The sequence below is a fragment of the Pholcus phalangioides genome, unplaced genomic scaffold (assembly GCF_987345545.1).
Source record: "Pholcus phalangioides strain wild (caught in Gottingen) unplaced genomic scaffold, Ppha-v1.0 ptg000042l_1, whole genome shotgun sequence".
NCBI classification, from domain to species: domain Eukaryota; kingdom Metazoa; phylum Arthropoda; class Arachnida; order Araneae; family Pholcidae; genus Pholcus; species Pholcus phalangioides.
Genome location: NW_028301628.1, coordinates 6,056,280 through 6,076,882, shown reverse-complemented (window position 1 = coordinate 6,076,882; position 20,603 = coordinate 6,056,280). Strand labels below are relative to the sequence as shown.

Genomic DNA, 20,603 nt, shown 5'->3' with positions numbered 1-20,603 from the left:
TACATTGATTTATTTCAAAGTTTTACCACATATATTTGATTATGTAAGTTATTTCACGAGAGTACAAAATTTTACATATCTCGAATACTTAATTTTTTACAAATTTTCAAAAAACAAAACAAAACAAACACATTAAAAACAGCATTCGAGCATGATAAAATATATCATGACATCAATTAAACTGAATAAAAATTGATTCAAAATAATAGATGTTCAGATCCAAAAATGGTGAAGATTTGAGATCCATTCATAAACACTTGGATTATAAATATTTTTAAAATTTAAATTTTTGAATAAGATTGAGTCGATAAAATCTCAATCTTTTTCACATCGTTTTATGAACTCAATAGTTTTACTTATTTTTAATCATTTTTTTTTCAATTACATTGATTTTATGCAATTTTATCATGAGCGCAAGCTGTTTTTAATAAATGTTTTTTGAAAATTTGTAAAAATTGAAATATTGGAGGCATGGGAAAGTTTGTACTGGTATATAATAGTGTATACAATCAAATATAAGTGGTAAGAATTTTAAATAAATCAATGGATAAATAATATTTTCAATAATATTCTTACATAAGAAAGTTTTTTACCATATTAAAAGGTAGGAGATCTCTTAATGTACAATTTATGGCTTGTAATGCATAATTCTAAAGACGACGTCGTGATACACATCTCTGAATAATTCCTGCTGTTGTAAAACCTTGTCAGCATCTTCACTGCAATAATACATGTTCTGTTAGAAAGTGACACATCGGGAAAGTATGTTGAGATGGAATTTACTTGCGGACCTGTGCCGTCTAAACACATGGGCTCACCCGAGCACGGCCACGACCTCCTATATAAGGTTATCTAGGTGGTCGTGGCACGGCACGGGGGCCTCATGAAAAATATATCTGATTAAAAGTTTCGACAGTAAGCATGCAAATTGGTAGGCGGCCATTTCTAGAAAGGTTCAGAGAACGCTCTAGAAAGGTTCTAGAAAGGTCAATCTCTTCACCTGAAGGCAGGCCCGTCATTTAGGGGGAAGGGGGGCTTTGAAAATATTTTGCCCTGGCTTTTGAAAATACACTACAAATGGTATATATATATATATACAAATATATTATATATGCGTACCTTTAGTACATGCTTTTTTGCCTCCCCCCCGGAAAAAGTTGAAATGACGGTCCTGCCTGAAGGGGGTCCATGATGCTCTCTTTTAAGGGGGCAACCTATTTCAGGCTAGCTAGAAGCAATTAATGTCAACATCGTAATTTGTTCACAATTAGTGACATTTTTGGCACAATAATTGGCTATTTCGTTGAAAATTGGCACCAATTTTTGTTAATAATTGGCTCTTTTGTTGACAATTGGCAGCATTTTTGGCTGTAGTTAGCAATTTCACCGACAATTACTGTCAATAATCAGCTGATAATCAGCAACACTTTTGGTAAGAATTGGTGATGTACTTATGTTTATGATCTCAATTTCTTATTGTTTTCTTCATATATTATGGTCATCCAAAACCAAGTGAAACATTTTCATTTTTGTAGTTGATTGCGTCTGACGCATCTGAATATAAAGTTCATATTTAAAATGACTTGGAAAATGTCAACTGCGGTTGTAACGGCACCTCGGTTATAACGAAAAAAAATCGAATTTGACTGCACACACATATATATATATATATAGTTTTTAAAATAATTTTTCTTCGAATAAAATATACCTGGTTTCCTTCTTTAGTCCAGAACACAGATGGTGGTGGGCTCCCAGTTGCTTTACAGGCGAATTTTGCGATGCCGTTCAGGCCGACTCTTTGATCTCGAGGAGTTACCAAGAATAGAGGGCGAGCTTTGGGAATAATGCAATTCAGATGTTAAAAAATGAAGACAAGTAAAAAAAAAAGTAGAAAATTGAGTTTTCTGGATGTTATGTCAAAACTAATATTTGGAAAGAAAAGTGATTTATTTCCTCGGGAATCGAACCTGGGTCCCATCGCAGTACGGGCAAGAGCGCTAACCAGTACACCATAGACAAACTTTTCAATTCCTTATAACACGCATTAGTAGCGTGAAGCACTGAGTAGAGACGGCAGCTTCCCTCAATCACAGCAATTTTCGCAATGCAAGGGGACCCGGGGTCGATTCCCGGAGGAGACAAATCACTTTTCTTTCCAAATATTAGTTTCGGCATAACATCCAGAAAGTTCAATTTCTCAGTATATTTCGGGCCGAAAGCATGCCATCTCTTAATATAAAAGTAGGAAAATTACACAATGTGAAATTACTGGAATAAATTACTTCCTGAAAAATAAAGAATTTGTGTTTCTCTAAAGGTTTGAAAGTTTCTCCTTAAGGTTTGACATTTGTCATTTTGGTAAAACATATATCGAGTCTTTTATTTTCATTTTCTATGAAAGCCCCATTTCTTATGTTTCCAAAACAGACCTTATTTTGTTTATACGACGCTTAAAATTGAAGCTATACGTTGCGTTCTCTTATATCCAGTAATTTGTGAAAGAATACTTTGAATGCGTTTCTGCGAAGAATGCTATTTTTGACTTTTATTTGAGTTTGAAATATGATTTCAAAAATCTATTAATTGTATCATTACAAAATATAAATATGATATTTTTTGCCATATATTACTAAGGTAATGAACTGAACTCTAAGATCTTTCACACAGTATTTGTCTAATTCTACATCAACAGATTTGGGTGTAACTTATGAGCACAATCCTCTAAATGTTAGTACCAAACCTGTATCATTAATAGCTAAATACACAGTGAGGAAAATAAAAGAATTCACAGAATTTTTCAATCCAGTTTCGAATATTACATGAATTTATTAAAAATTTGATATAAAATTGACTTCTCCATAGGTAGGTAGACATAGGTAGTCTAAAAATTACTATTGTTTTCATCATTTTGAGACACTTTCTACAAAAAATGTTATTAAAGTTCATTCCAGTACCATGGTATAGAAAAGTGCCGAGAAAGATAGTCGGATATCCTGTGGGGGGAGGTAGTAGGTGATTAATTGTAGGTAGCTTACAAGAAGAATAAGAAACGTGTAATAGTACATTCTTATTCGGAAAACAAACCAAGCTTCTAAGCAATTTAGGGGTGGAAAATGTGTTTAAGTCCATGCAGTACTGCTATCAAAAACAAAACAATTCAACGGGACACAAAGAATGACAGTTTTCAGGATCGTATCCATGCAATTTGCAGAACCTCTCTACGAAAGCACTTGGTTTCAAACCTCATCAGAAAGGTCATAATAACGTGACGTTTTATTTTTACTTTCCCACACGTGAAATTTTCATACTGGATAAAGCATAAGAATCTTTTTGAATGCATGGGATAGATGTGTTAGGTCCTCATCAAGGCAAATACCTGCATTTTCGTTTGGTTCTTTGTGATCCCCTTTTTCCCCGGCCCTATTTCAGTACGTCCACAACAAACAGTAGGAGACACGACGACCCCTTCCGGTGATTACACTATTCCGTGGGAGATACAAGTTTTTCTATCACAAGAGACACTGCATGACACTTTGTTGATTGTTATAAGTATTTTTTTCGCTATTATTTGGACTGTTATGAACTCTCAGAATAGTGTTTATCTCAGTAGTGTTGTATGATGCTACATGGGGGGTGGGGGGGGGGGGTTGAAGTCAGAGTGGTGTAAGTCGATTAATACTCATTTTCAGTAAAATAAGGTTTTACTAGAATTGTTGTCATAGTTATCCCATGTTAAAAACTTTGATTTCCACAATCTATTGAAGCTGGCAGCTAATTTTTTTCTTTCAACAGTTTAGCACTTCTACATTGTATTTCTGGGCTTGTTTCAGAATTGTTGAAAATGTGACTAAACCACTCCGTCACTTTAACCTCCCTCATATACATACATTATAGTATATATACACAAGAATTTAAATATGCAGCGTGAAAACGAAGTACTGTGTATAAGAAATGTATAATAGTACTGCACAACGTGTATACAGCACTATTATACAAAAAAACACGCTTTTAAGCAATTTCAACTTGAAAGTTCGTAAAAGTCCTAATTGCTATCAAAACAAAAATGAATTCAACGGGGTGTAAAAAAAAACAAAAAAAAAAACGGGCAGTTTTTTCATAATCATATCCATGTAATTTGCAGAACCCTTCTACGAAAACATTCGGTTTCAAACCTCATCAGAAAAGTTATAACGCTCATGATAATAACTTTGCGTTGTATTTCTACTTTCCCGCACGTGCAATTTTCACACTGGCAGAGGAATGTTTCGGAATGCATAGGATATATGTGTCAGAGAGGTCCTTATCAAGACAAACATTCGTTTTTTTTTCCTTTTGTTCTTTGCGATCCCCCTCGGCCCCATTTCGTCCACTTCAGTACGTCCATAACAAACAGTAGGAGACACGACGACCCCTTCCGGTGATTACACTCTATTCCGTGGCAGATTACAAAAGTCTTTCTATCACAAGAGACGCGTCAGGGATTTATTCGCAAGAATGAAGACCTCTTTGCTGGTTCTTATTTTTTTTTTTTTTCGTTTTTATTTGGACTTTTACGATCTCCCAGAATGGCTTTTCTCTCAATGGTGTTGTATAATACTATATATATATATATATATACGTATTCCACCTTCTAACTCCATGACCATTCGTTGCATTATCAAGCCAGTTACAGTATGTGTGTGTTTGATGTCGGGGGGCAGTTTTATGGTCTGAATCGGTGTGGTAAGACGAAACTTAATGTGATTTTTCTCTCTTAAGATTTCTTCACACATCGAAGTGGCTGCTTGCTCTTTCTCTCTCTCTCTCTCTTCAACTTTATAGTTGTTTTTCTGGAATATGGCTTGATGTAGACGTCGAGATTAAGGACACTTTAAGACTCACATTAAAGATGGAGGAGCAGATGGGAGGGAGCGAGAGAGAGAAGAGACGAGATTTTCTCTCAGTATGTATACAGTATACCATATATATACAACATCCACGAACGTCTTAAGAACGGGCAATGAAGGAAAGGAAAAAAAAATACAAGAGGTAAGAAATATGGGTTTTTACGATCTTGGACCGTAATTATTGTGCTTTGGATATTTCTTTTCCCCCAATTCTTAGGACTCATAAAACAAAGTATTGACTTTTTGGTGCGAAACGTTACTCAATTTTATACCTGATGGAAAAGTTATTTCAAAGGTAAGATGGATGAATCGGAGTTTTTCCTCCAAAATATTTCGTTTTTTTCCTTCTAATTTGGATTCTTTTTCTCCTCTGAGAACCATTGTAATTTAAAACTTCTACTATTTTTTGAAACCATATAATACAAACCTACGATATTTAATACTACTACTTAACCCAGTGGTTCACAAACTTTTTCCACACGTGACTTCCTTGGGTTCGTCATAGTTTATCTGCGGAGCCCCAGAATAAGTTTTCTTTGCTACGAAAGAAACATTTCAAAGCACTGAACATGCACACATCAATTCCCAGACAGAAGTTGGCGACGCCTCCTAGGAGCTGTGACCACACACTTTGAGAACTACTGACTAAACCATATACATGCATCTCGTACGCATTCCTCCGCGCATCTAACGACTCGTTACATGCCTGTACGTGGTAGGCGCGCACGCGCACGTGTGTGTGTGTGTGAGTATACACGCGTGGCCCTAACGTATTTATGTTGTTAGTTGTTTGAAAGAAGAAAGAGTTGTGCTTGTTTCGTGTTCTTGGTAGTACTGGCAATCGCCTTCCATATTTTGAAGTGAAGATGGTTAATGCTCGAATTTCCATGGTATGTAAGTATCATGTTAAAGGTCTGCCTCTTTTTGCGGAGAGACTTTTGCAAATGGGAGACCGGCATTCGCACCTCAAAGTTGGAAAACCGCAGAAAACCAACTTCAGCCGACCATCACCGTGACGACCAATAACACCTGGACCGTGACCTGTTTACACCTGGATTCTTACGATGAAAGCCTAGCCCACGATTCCCATACGACCGCAAAGGGCAATATATTAATTAAGAGTTAAGGGAAGCTGTATCATAAGAATGTACATTTTCTTATATTAGTACAGAAAAAATTCCTGAATACAATGCAAGAAATGCTGAAAGTATACGGGATAAAACGATTGCTAAGTATTCATATGGTTACTATTAATGCAGCAGGAATGACTACTGCTGACTACGCGACTATCTGAAGGCGAGCTGGTCTCTTAGATAAAAAAAAAAAATCTTTCCGCAGAGAGCAGGCAGATCTTATACATAACATAACATGAAAATTCAAGAGTCTGTCATCTTCATTTTTAAATATGGAAGTTGGATGGCAGCACCAGCAGATGAAACTACCACAAATCTCACAACAGGAATACGTTAAGGGCCGCACATGCTCTCAGAACCACATTGTGGCATGTACAGATTCGTTAAAAATTCTGCACAGGAATGGGTACGAGGTGCATGTACGGTTCAGTAGTAGTATATAGTATAATTTTAGGTTTATGTAGCTGCTAAATATGAGACTACAGTAAGGGTTTTTCAGATCACTGGCGTATTTGTTACAAGGAAACGTTGTCGAGATGATGTCTTCAAAAGTTTTGAAAAAGATACTCCTGATTATACTTATTTTAATATGCACAAAATTACGTAAAAATCTGGCGAAATTATTACGGGCCATTAAAAAAAAGTGTAAATATTAATATTTTGAACGCCAATAGATGCCAAGAATGAATTTAAACATCCTTCAACTCTCTTTAGGGTGTTAGAGTGACGTCACTCAAATAACACATGATCAAGTGCAGCGCAGCACGAAGAAAAAAAAACTAGTTTCTAGAACAGAAAGAAACTGGATGAAAGAAATGAAAAGAAAAGAAATAGCTGTTTTTTTCAAAATAGATATTGCCAAGAATCGCGAGAGGCGATGAGTAGCCGATATATTATCATTTTCAATAATTTTTCGCGCCTTTGATAATTGTATTTTACCAATAATTTTTTCTGTTTTTATGTGTATGTGGGTGAGATGTATGTGCTTGTGAATTTTTTCATAATTTTTTCCGGACGACACCTTGGGAACCCTTTTCTTGTTAGTTTTGAGCATAAAAGAACAGCTGTTCACAATCAAATTTAAACTGGCAGTCCTAACCAGGGCCGTCTCAAAAGTATCATAGGTCCCTGAGCAACATATGTCCATGGACCGCGACTTTGGAAATTACAAGGTGACCAGTTCATCACCTTAGTCTCAAAAATCGCAGTACCAGGTATCATTATCATGAAATCCTATTACGCACCTGAAGCCCTCGGGCCGTCAGTTAAGACGGCATCGGTACCAAGTTAAATTATCCTTGATGTGCCAAGAAATGATAGTGGTGGTGCGTAGAAAATCAGTAAATGCATAATTAATAGGGCAGCATAAGTTATTAAGACGCACAGATATTTTCGTTCAACGTCCAATGGCTGTCTCACCCTACATGTAGTACGAGAAGATAGGATTCGTGCACGTCCTAGCCGTTTTATATCTTTCCGGTGCTTTCAGAAACCAAAGCCATTTCGGATGTTGAGCACATACAGGGTGTCCCATAAATTCGTGAATAGTTTATAAACACATAAAAACTGAAGGAATTGGTATGTTTGAATGCGGTTTGCGAGACAGTTATTATTACAGAAACTGATTTTTTTTAGTTTCAGGAAAAAAAAAAATTAGTTAAAATTTTTGTCCATAGGGGATGCTGCACGAAAACAAATCACAGGAAATATGCAAGTCAGAGTCCTATAAAATACAGGGTGTACGATTACCAGCTCATTTCTGAATCTTTCTGTTACCGGCATTTACACAAGGTTTTCATTGTGATGTACACATTCACAGATACACACAGTGTATTGATGACGTTGTTTTACCTCAACTACGAAACACCGACTTGTGAATTTACGAACATCCCGGACACAGAAGAGATTGAAGGAAATTTCAGGTTTAACATCATGTGATCCGCATTCGTTTAACGCTCACTATTCGAACTTATTTTTGTTTCCCACTTAAAAAAAATTTCCCTTCGTTTGAATAACTTTTTTGCAAACCGCAATTGAAATATACCATTCCTCCGAATTTTTATGAATTTTTTAATTATTTACGAATTTATGGAGCACCCCTGTAGACTGAAAATAAAATTGCATTACTATCCATTACTTGCAAAAACTTCAAAATCGAAAATAAGCAATGAAAAGCCACCTTTACACTCGCAGCGAGCTTTACAAAACTTCAAAATTTCTCCCTCTCTAAAGAGCGTCATTCCTCTGAGAAAGGTTACAAGATAAATTTCTGAAACCTCAAAACCTAAAAATAGCTTTCATTCAAAGAATTATATTCGAAATTCTCTTTTCAAAAAAGGCTACTTGAGGTAATTATAGTCTAATTAAGTCTCGTTTAGGTATTTATACAGTGAAAAATAAGGGCGGCAAAAAACAATTTTATCTAAAAATTCACACATGGTGGAAAATATGAGATAAAACACAGAGCCTGTGTGTTAGAAAAGAAATACAGCTTGGATGTAGCAAGTTCTCGGGAGAAATTCCAAAGCAAAGAGAGATACATAGCCATACTCACAGTGTACGGTGAGGGTAACCGAGGCCGACGCAATCCCCGCAGGATTCTCCGCTTCGCATATGTAAGTGCCTTCATCAGACGGAGAAACGTCTTTGATGAGAAGACTTTTGTCTTCGCGAATCTGTGCCCTAAGAAGAAAGATGATAATAAGAATAGTGTTGGGAGAGGGAGAAGATCGAGAGAGGATTTCACAGAGACTTAAGCAGCAGGTATGGGGGGGGGGATACCTCATTAACTGAGTGCCTTGACGTTTCCTGAGCCAAGGATCCTTCTCCCTTCTCAGCTTGTCATCGTGTCCACAGCACGAGGAGAAGAATCGTTAAAATAAATGAAGATTCTCTTCTTCATCTCATTCTTATTTCCTCCCCCCCAACCCCCTTTCGTCCATCTTCTTCGTCCCCAAGGGTGAATATTATGTTCATATTAATATCCGTTTACGTGCGCCCCCAAAGTTTAATTTCTGCGCCAGGAAGAGACGGTAAGTTTAAGAAGAAATACGGAGATAACTCGCGGAATGAAATATTCCACCCGATTTCTCACGACGAGCGAGATTTAAATTCTTTATTTGGTGATTCTCACGAGGGTTTTTGAATTGCTGAATTCAATTATGCAAATTCGGAAGGAAAGTTTAATGAAGAAACTTTGAAGAACAAAAGTCGAGTCAATTTCGAACATGGGGTATATACTAAAAGGATCTATTGATTAATTTAGTTTGTTTTTCCTCTAAAGTGCAAATAGATTACAGGAGATGGGATTGAAAATTATTATTGCAAAAATTTGGATGGAAACTCAGACAACCGTCCGAGTGGCCTGGTGGTACGATGCTCGTTTACCACCGTGGAGGTTGCCGTCAGGTTCAAAATTCGAACCGGGGCAGAATATAGATAAGACGATATTTTCCCTGACGAGTTTGAGGCGATCACCTATAGATGGCACTTTCATTTCCAATCCAACTCGATAACGGTTGTAAATTGCAGTATAGCCGGAGTTGGTGAAGTAGTCGACCTTCCGGATCGAAATACGAGATCCAACGTTTTGAAAACCGAACCCAATCCCGATGCGTCACTGAAGATTGATGTTTGTCGTATATGGCTGGGGTGGGAATTTTATTATTATTTCTCTTCTAAATATTCCATATATATATACATAAGATAAAACTAGTATAGAAGATAACATAAGCAACATTACATACAACAATTACACATCAATATATACAACAATTACACATCAATATATACAACAATTACACATCAATATATACAACAATTACACATCAATATATACAACATTATACAAACGATCGATATATATGCCACGTTATTCGATACACAACGTTATATGCATAGAGAATAACCCAAACAAACATTATACAACAATTATACATTGCTATACAGCATTACACAAATGATCGTGATCTGTCTGCCTTACTTGTTTATTACGAAGTTTTGCTATATTTTTTCCAGGGACTGCAGAAATTTGTGCAGTCCCTTTGCTGAGTTTTTATTGTGAAGAAGATTGCTCCACCAGTGTTTCATATTTTTGCTTCGTTTGATGTGTCGAAATGAAATTGATTAGTAAATCTGCAATCTAATAATACGAGAATCTTGAGATACGAGATCCAATGAATTTATTAAGACCTACGCGGAAGGTATATCCCATGGTGTTGCAGAATTAAACAAAGCAATTTATTAAGAAACCAGAATTGAACTTGTGCTCAGAAACCAGGTAAGACGGATACTGTTTATAAAGAAGGACTTTTGCTGGTATTCCTTGCAATAACACATTGCAGAAGCTGCACGAAGCCATTTAGGATAAGTTCATAGATATAAGTTCGATAGATCTCATCCTCTCAACTTGTTAATACAAGATATGCAGGAAACAGGTTGTTATGTAGAGATGATGATTTTTGGAAAGACAAATTCACATTTGTCTCCACTTGGATTCGAACCCAGACCTTGGTAGTTCGAGTGAGTGCGCTACAACTACGCTGTAGAAGCAATGAGGAATTTCTTAGAGCATATATATGCTTAACGGTACCGTGCGATGGACGGTGACATCAATGAGCTTTTGGCTCATGAACAACATTGAGCGCCACCAATTAGCACAGTATTTCTCAAAGTGTGCGTCGCGGCACCTAGGGGCGTAGCCAATCATTGTCGGGGGTGTCACGGCAAGCTGGAAATATTGATTTTTGTGCCTATTCACATTTTAATGTGGTTGTTTTATAGGGCAAAATAATCTCCAAACTATTCTAGGGAGCCGCTAATGAACCATGAATTAGACAAAGAAGCCGCGGGCTGAGAACGTTGAATTAGTGACGTAGTTTTTATGCGATTTTTGAACTTCAAGGCACGAATGCAAGCCATTCTCCCATTTGAAATAGTCTCTCTCCGAAGAGAGCAGGTAGACCTTAACACGGTACTTAGATTACATGAAAAAATTCAAATAATTACCATCTTAACTTTGAAACATGGAAGACAGGTGACAGCACCAGCAAGCACACAAAACAAGCACAATTCCGACCGCATATACAGAGTGATTCGAAACTCAACGTACAAACTTTTATGGGAGGTAGAAACCACAGAAACAAAACAGAATCACACAGGCATATATCACCGGATACCTCAACCTGATCAGCTGGAGGATAAACGAAAATGCAGAAATGACAAACCAATAATGAGTGAAAAAACTCGTTATTTAGCGATACCTTACACGTTGACAGTACGTGAATCCATTAAGTTTCAATACAAGTGCTCAAAGTTCTTACCATCCACAGTTATGTGCGTTTGAGGGCACTGTTACCCGCTGGGAGGCTATGTTCGCCAGCGCTGTAGTTAGAATGCCGCGCTAATCATTTAAAGTTCCGATTGCGTACGCAGAGCATGCAAAAATTTACGAACGCACTTGTGTTATGAAACTTGACGTGTACACGTATTGCCCTCGAGTAAAGTATCACTAAATAAGCAGTTTTCCCACCCATTATTATCGGCTTGTCATTTCTGCATCTTCGTTTATCCTCCAGCTGATCAGGTTGAGATTTCTGGTCATACATCCCTATATGATCCTGTTTTGTTTCTGTGTTTTCTGTTTTCTATCTCCCCTAAAAGTTTGTATGTTGAGTTTTGAATCACCCTGTATATATAAGTACGTTAGAGCCATGTATATATATATATATATATATATATAAAACTCACACACACACAATATTTTCCTGCATGTACTGATTCATTAGAAATTTCGTAGAGTAATGCGTAAGAAATTTCTCATTGCTTCGTGGTAGTGCACTCGTCCGGATTGCGTGAGGGCGAGTCGGGTCCCAATAGAGGCAAATGTGAATTAGTCTTTCCAAAATCATCACCTCTACATAAAACAACCAGTGTTTCCTACATATCTTGTCTTTAAGTTAATAGAATTTTGTTGCATGATGTAGATGTATAGCGCGCTTATCGATGTTGCGCAAGGTGGTTTAATACAAAGAGGGTGATAGGTTACACCCATACATAGTCCAGATCTGTGAACGCGTGACTTCCACTCAGATTCGGACTTTTGAAAACAAACTGTGTAGCAGTGTTCTTCAACCGTTCGCGGACACTTGCCTCTTAGTAGAAATTTCCTGAAAATCCACAAAACGTTTCACCCGATTCATGTAGCCGCTACATATATATAATTTTCGATTTAGTCAATAAAATATAGTCTGCTTACTGTTTATGCATTTTCTCCCGGTCCGAAAATTATTTATCCTTTTCTTTTTGCAGGTTCGCAAATTATTTCCCCTTATTTCAGTAAAAGTGCCGGTTCTGTGTAAATGATTTCTTCTATTATTCATGTGTTTTTACTGATCCAAAAATTTCTTCTCCCATTTATTTATTTATTTTTCGCCCGGTACAGAAATTATTTCTCCTATTTACTTACTTTTTGCTGGTCCGCAATCCATTTCCGATGGTTTGCGCAAACCTTCAACTACTTTCACCTGTCTGCACTTGTAAAATGGCTTAAGAACATTCCTCTATAGCAATGTTTCCCAAAGTGGGCGATGGAATGGTCAAGGGGCAAGTTGACTTGCTTTGGTGGGGGGATAAGGAAAAAAAATTGAATAGGGGAGATAGGAACAAAAGGTTTGGGAAAATATGTTCTATAGCAAGAGGCGACGAACTACTTTTTGTTCGAGAGCCAACATAATGGTCAGCTGCAGTGTCGGCCACTGTGGTGGTCGAGTGGCCATAGTGACGGACTCGCGAGGTTCAAACCCTAGTGGTGGTTGCCTGAAGTTTGTTTTATGTGGTTCCTAACTTCGAGCCACGAATGCGAGTCGATCTCCACGTTAAAAAGTCTATCAACACAGAGCAACACGTCTACAAACGGTACAAATATTTAATCATTACTCTTCCTCACTTCACTTCTAAAATATAGATGGCAGTTCTGAAAAATCAGACGCAACACTAGATACTCACGCAGACTATTAGGTACACATACACTTCCGGCACAACTCACTAGGTAGTAAATTGCCCATGGCGATAGACCTGAGCTGTGCTTGGTTTGAAAGAAAATGAAATAAAAGCTGCAGTGTCGCGGGCTGCATCAGGGTTGTCACTCGGGCGTATAAGCCACACCAGCGAAATGGCACAGAAAACTCTCAGATTTGTATACGCCGCAAGTAATGTGGTGAAACACGGGCAATTTGGTCACTAAACGTTTACCCCGGGATCTGTATTCCTCAACTTCTTCGTAAACCGGCACTTAAGCATTGTTTATCTGGTTACATTTCCATCAAAGTGCATCAATCGGCACCGTTTCGCGCATCGATAGAGATTTTGAGAGAAGATTTATTAGCATTGAAAGCGTGCTAGAAACCAATTGCATAGATCGCATTGACCATCTACTCCAAAGGTGCCCGGAATGAGTGCCTTCAAAAAAGGTTCGTCACAGTGAGCAGAGCATCAAAATTGCATTAAGATACATGTACCAAAGCAGGCAACTTGCCCAAAAAATAAGAAAAAAAAAATGTCCATAACAAATCTTATGAACGAATTTGTGTGATCGAAAAGGCGAGGTATGCTGAGAACATGGCAAATTACTTTCGCTACTAGAAATAATGAATGTAATTAGTGAGTAATTTGTTAATCAGGAAGTCGCTGTTGGAACCAATAGCTCAAATATTGATCACAAATTTAATTTACACAAGCAGCATTTTTACTTTGTCGAGGCCTCATGCGGGGCCAGCTGTTGGCCACCCCTGCTCTATAGGATTATGAGTAATTATAAGTTACGCCGTGCAGCAAAATAACACCGTTGAAAGTATTGTTATTTTGATGGCCTTATGCACAATGCTCAATGAGTCACTGAAGCAGTTTTATTTCTCGGAGCGTATATCCAATTTTCTTCTGGTGAAAGAAGTTGAACAATTTCACAGACCGGCGGAAATGAGAGAAATAAGTTAATTTTCAGACAGGCAAAAAATGAATAAATGGGAACAATAATTTGCATTGAACATTGAAGGACCGGACACATCCCGCTCCCCGTCTCAAGGAGATATCGAAGCGTTCATCAACGCTACAATAATTTACAGTCAGGCAAAAAAAAAAAGGGATAAATAGGAAAAGTAATTTACAGACCGGCAAAAAATAAACGAGTAGGAGAAATAAAATTTTACGGACCGATAAAAAAAAAAACATATAGGAGAGCGCACCGGCAAAAGTAAATAAATGGGAGGAATCATTTGAGGCCAAGAAAAATAAATAAGTAGGAGAAATATATAATTTATGATATGGCAAAAAATGAATAAATAGGAGAAAAAAATAATTTGCGGACCTTCTGATATCTAAGACAGAAATAAAGAAAAAAGCCAAAATATAGAGAAGGTAATATATTTATTAAATCTAAAAAATGCACCGGCTATATGAATAGTTCGGAAGGCTTCGCGGATCGGCATGAAATTTTCACGGATCAGGGAATAAAGAACACCGGTTTAAAGCGTAATTTACATGAAAAAAAAAAGCCTTGAGTAAATGTTTGCTTACCTTCCAACAGGCATTTTACCATCTTGCCTCCTCCACGTAACAGTCGGTAAAGGGTCACCTCCAACTTTGCATTCGAAAGCGACTGCTTCATCGGCTAAAACAGTCACGTGCTCAGGTTCTACCACGAAAAATGGTCTGACTGTAAAATGGAACGGAAAATTAATTAATTCTATATTGGAAAGACAAATTACTGCACACAGTAAACGATTGCTCGATTAAGTGTCAAATCAAATACAAGTACATAAATTCAAATAACGTGGCATCTCGGAAGAATGAATAAAGCCTATAGAGAAAGAAAGAGTGTCCTGGTGCTCGGAGTGAATAAATAGTATCCAAAGATCAATATATAGGTACATACCTCTAAAACCAAAAATATTCGGAGAAAATGACGAAAAAAAAGAAGAAAAAAAATGCGTTTGATGCCAAATTCAGAGCAAGGATGAAGGAAATTTTAATGGAAAGCATGGGAATCTTCAGTGCAGGTGGATGTCTACCACGAATATTGAGGCATATTCATGTGAAATCTACCGACTGAACACTAAGTGTCCGCAAAAGTTGTCTCAACAAGAAGACAAGTAATCAAATGCTACTGTATAATTGGTGGAGTTCTGATCTATTTTTTCAGATGGCACCATTAAAAAAAACATTTTAAGGATTTAAGATCCATCGATCTTGGCGGACATCCAATGATTGCTGTGTCCGATTCAGTTTCATGCACTTGTTTTTAAATGCTTCTGTCAAAAAGTAAGAGTTTGAAAAACTGATATGATTGATTTTAAAAGAAGGGGCGTCTGCACTTTTAAATTCAAACAATATATATTATAACCAAACGCCATTTACTGTGGCCGCGAGAGCTCTTTAATATGCATCTGCTTTGCACAGGACTGTCGATGTCGGGCCTTGGTTCTTTGTACACGTTTTATGTATCCGAGGGAAGACTACGATTCTGAAGAATTTATATGGTTTTTACAGAAGACCCTTTAATATATAACCAAATGATTTATGCCAAATTTAGAATAAATTAATATCTAGTTACATTTTCCAGTACCAATGACTTTTCCCCATCACATACAGTAGAGTCTCGTAGTATTTGTAAAAGTACAAAAAACATAAAATAAAACTTACATTTTTTAAAATGAATTAATCAATTTATATGAAAGTGTTTGCCACCACAGAAATATTTGTTTGTATACTCTGGACGTATCAAGCGATCCCACGCATGTATTTATATATATATCTTTATTTCCTTTCTATCGATAAATTATTATTATTAATTGAAAAGTAGTAAGTAAGTAAAGTAAGTAAAGTAATTTAGTTTGAAAAATAACATCAACTAAAAACGAAATAAATTTAATTTGATTTTTTAAATCGAAAAGTTTCAAGTCCTTTCTGCTAATGCATAATTTCAAGTTTGCACCTAAAGCGAAAAGAAAAAATGGCGTCTTTCCGAATTTCGCTCCCCCCCACTTAAAATCTGGCTACGCCGCTGCGAATAACAGCACATTTCTCGATCTTCCTGTACTGGTGGTTAAATAAGGTTTGCATTGTGATGTTGACATTGGTGGATGAAGCACTTTAGGTGAAGTTGTTTTTCCTCTGCCACGAATAGCTACCCTGAAGCTTTACGAACGTTTCGGACACAGAAGAGATTGAATAGAGATTCGGGTCCAAAATTCTGTGATTTTTCATTCGTGTAGCGTCCTCTATTGACGAAAGTTTGCGCCATTTTTTCCCCGTACCAAAAAAGATCTTCCCATCGTGAAAATAATTTTTTTTTTCCAACCACATTCAAGTATACCAATTCCTTCGATTGTTATGAATTTTTAAACTACGAATTTTTTTTTATGGGACACCCTGTAACTCTCCCATTCACTGCTTTGATATAGGCTCAGATACTCATGCCTCCAGTAATAAGTGAGGAAGAAAACAAAGGCCTAGATATATTGCTTTTTCTTTCGGCCGTTCGGTCGAATAGAGAAGGCGATTAGATACTTCCAGGAAGAGCATTTCATTCCTTTCCTGGCTCAAGAAAACGGACTTCGGCCTTTAATAACGCTTTCAGCACATCATATGTATCTCTTTCTCTCTCTCTGCGAGGCTTGGCATGGCTACTAACAGCTCACAGATAGGAACATTCGTTAATGCTTCTGACAGAGAACAAAATAAGCCAACTTGGGCACGTATTGGGCTTCCTGCCATTCGGTCTGTTAATAGATCCAATAAAAGCACGTCTTCCATATTCTAAGGCTGAACGAGAGAGAGAGGAGTCTTGGAATTCGTCTCTTCCACTAACACTATACGTATATCCATAGCAGTTCGCATTAGTCAAGTCAGGTGCGCAAACTAAGGGGGGAAAAAAGAGAAGAAATAAGATCTCTATTTTACTTTTTCTTATCTCGATCCTAAGAAAAGGAGTGCAATCGAAAAGCGTCTGGTGCAACGTCTGAAGTATTTTGTTTTCTAGTTTGGCAATTTTCATTTTTTCATTGGTTCTCCTGGCAGGGAAAGTTACTTGTAAAACTGATCGCGTAGAAATCTTTTGGGAATTTGCAATGATAAACCAAGCAGCCACAACACAGAGAGAATTTCATATATATATTTTTCCTTGTGTTAATCTAATCGAAATAAATTTTAAATTGAAAGCATTGCTAGTATATCAAATATAAATAACATATTCAAATTGAAACCGTTTTCTATATTTTATCTGTAATTTGTTTTGGGGATTACAGCTTTATATTAAAAAAAAAAAAGAAAAATAAATTTTTCTTTCAGATTTGGTGGAAAATATTTGTATAGTGTATATTTGGGTATAATTAAGGCTTCAAAACTGATCTAAGCCCAAATTTTTACGATCTAATTAAGCGTATGAATGCGTAATGGGAATTAATAATGACAATATTTATTCAGCTTAAGAGTTTTTTTTTAAATTATCATAAAAATTGATTTTGTTGATTCAGGTGTTTTGTGGAATGAAAAAACTTCCAAAACGATATTTATATTTGTTTCAAATAAATATTTTCTGTAATTCGATTAATGAGGGAAATGACTCTAATGGATAATTTGAAAGACATCTATGAGAAAGTTAATTTTTTAAAGAATGGCTCGACGTTCACATATAAAGGATCCTGGGGCAAACATAATATCCATAGCAGTTCGCATTAGTCAAGTCAGGTGCGCAAACTAAAGGATAAAAAAAAAAGAGAATATAAATGAAATTTCTATTTTATTTTTTCTTATCTCGATCCTAAGAGAAAAGTGCAATCGAAAACGTCTGGTGCGAAGTCTGAAGTATTTTGTTTTCTCTAGTTTGGCAATTTTTATTTCTTCTTCTCTGTTAGGCATTGGTTCTCCTAGAATTGAAAAAAGTTGCTTGTAAAACTGATCACGTAGAAATGTTTTGGGAATTTTCAATGACATAACAAGAAGCCACAGTTGAAAGAGAATTTCCCATATATTTTTCTTTGTGTTAATCTAATTGGGATAAATTTCGGAAAAATAAAATCTTAAATTGAAAACATTGCTATTATATTAAATATGAATAATATATTCAAATTGAAACCGTTCTCTAAAATTTATCCGTAATTTGTTTTGGGAATTACAACTTAATTTAAAATATGGAAATCGATTTTTTTTTTCAGATTTCGTGAAAAGTATTTGTATAATATATTTTGGGTATAATTACAGCTCTAAAAAATGACATTTAAATCTTTTTACCATCAAATTAAGCTTATGAATGCGTGATGATAGCTGTGGGAATTGAATAGATAATGAGAATATATTAATTCAGCTTGTGAGTTTTTCTTAACTATTATATCAGAGTTAAGTTATATTTCTTCATTAATAAATGCTGGAATTTTGTGGAACATTTTCAGTTTTTTCGTTTTTTGTTTTTTTTTGCAGAGAAATAAAATTAGTTCAAATTTTTGTACATAGAAGGCGTACATAAAGGCTGCTCTATGGAAGCAGATCAATGGGAATATGCAAATCAGAGTTCTATAAAACGCAAGGTGTACGATTGAAAGCATTATTTTTGAATATTCATGTTAATGGCACTTTTCATTGTGATGTTGTCTATTGGTGCATAGAGTACTGTTGGTGAAGTGGTTTTACCTCAGCCACGAATCGCTACTGAAGCTTTACAAACGTTTCGGACACAGAAGAGATTCAGCAGGTGACGTAAGTGATCTGTAAATATGGCGGAGATCACCTGAGAGATCTAGAAATGTGTCGTGCAGGTCCGTAGCCAGAAATTTCGTTCGGAGGGGAACCACTTTTCATTTCGGGGAGGGGGCGACGACCACTGTGATAAAACAATAGATTTGGCCATCTTTTTCCTTTTTTTCGGCCATTTTCTTACATTTCGGGGGGGGGGCAGAACACCAGAACTCCAAGTCCCTCCTCCCTAAGGCCTTGGTGTCGTGGGTAGCTTGAGTGATGTGGAACTGCCCCACGGACCGCTAAAGGGGGGAAGCTCTAAAACTGTGACACGGGTTAATCAAGTGATCTTTAACACTAGAGTGACAACGCCAGTAATTTTGACACGTTTCCGCTTGATTTCATGATGAACCAGAATGTTTAGAATGTTGTTGAAATGAATGTTGAAAAAAAAAATGGGCTGACAAATTTTCAGTTATATTTAGAAGGACCATCACCAGTGAATTCGACCGGTAACGTTTATAGGTCCTTTCATAGCCATGCACAGTAAATACATCGTCAAATGATGGCATCAAATTTCTACTAATATAGATATGCTCATTTCAGCTAATTGAAAGCATTCTTAATGATCGACTAATCACAAAAAAATAAAAAATGAAAATACTCATATGGCCAAATATGTTGCGATGCAAATCATTGAATCTTTTCCGAAAGATAGTAGGGAAATTTGAACATGTGATGATTGTTTTTCCTTTATCAGTACTTGCTGGAATACTGAAGCAGAATAATACTATCTTTGCAGGTATAATAATAAAAGATTGAAAAGAAATTTCATGTGAAATTCATCAAGAAAAACCAATTTATATGTAACGCGTTTGTACAAAAATAAGGTACATTTTGTGTTTTATTGGTAAGGAAAAGGAAAGTGCATCGGCAATGAGCGTTTTCCACAACATTCGACTTAATTTCAAGAAATGCGTGGTCTATTTGTATAAGGAAAAAATAAAATAAAATAAACTGGAAAATTTAGTTTCCTTCTTGTTGAAATTACCTAATATAAGCTTAGAAATCCTTATTTGCTCAGGAATCAGAATTTTGCTAACAACAAGTGCTACTGCACCAAGAAAAAGACAGCGATGTCAGCTCCCGCTTTACAACAAAACAAGTGATAAATTTCCCATGTGTAAAATGTGTGTAAAAAGTGTAGAAATTGTGATGTGCGAATAAAATTTGCAATTATAGTTCTTAGAATGTAAATACTACTTTTTTTTTTTTTTTTTTTATCAGTTATGCAACGAGGAACATTTGTGTGGGTAGGTATTATACTTTGAACCTGAGTCAAAACTGACCATCCAAAAAATGTTTTTCGGATGTTGATATATGTTTATTGTATGTCAAAATGGCCGTTTAAAAAAGAAAATAAATAAATAAAATTAATTAATTAGTTAATTAACTTAATTATTTAATTAATTATGCAACCTTACGCATACCTCATGTCGGAAATTGAAAAAAAAATAATTAAAAACATTAAAAACCGTTAAAATTAATCTCCGGCCATTTTGAAGGGTATCGGCCCTTCTAGTGTTATATATATATGTTACTGCCAAAGCCCGAAGTGCAACAAATTCGTGAAGGGACCGGCCACTTCGTGGATTGGCCAAGAGTTTTGGCCAAAGTCCAAATTGCAGAAATGATTCGGACTTTGGCCGGCCATTGCGCGAAGTGACCGGAGATCCCTGGCCAAAGCTCTATGTGCAGATGTCAGACGGCCCAGTGGGAGTCAAATTCATTTTTTCAATCGCCAACGTGTGATACATGGCTATATATAGTACCTGTATTTTATTATCTTCATGTGAGA

General features: G+C 36.3%; 1 protein-coding gene across 2 annotated transcripts in view; it reads right to left on the bottom strand.

Moving 5' to 3' along the window:
• LOC149063911 (protein sax-3-like) overlaps positions 1-20,603 on the bottom strand; it is a 157,530-nt gene that overhangs the window by 31,497 nt on the left and 105,430 nt on the right. For both annotated transcript variants that reach the window (XM_089254899.1, XM_089254900.1), the window contains exons 4-6: positions 14,591-14,729; positions 8,574-8,701; positions 1,709-1,833 (exon numbers count right to left, since the gene is read on the bottom strand). In XM_089254899.1, coding sequence (XP_089111025.1) covers positions 1,709-1,833; positions 8,574-8,701; positions 14,591-14,729 — 392 coding nt within the window. The remainder of the gene's footprint in view (positions 1-1,708; positions 1,834-8,573; positions 8,702-14,590; positions 14,730-20,603) is intronic.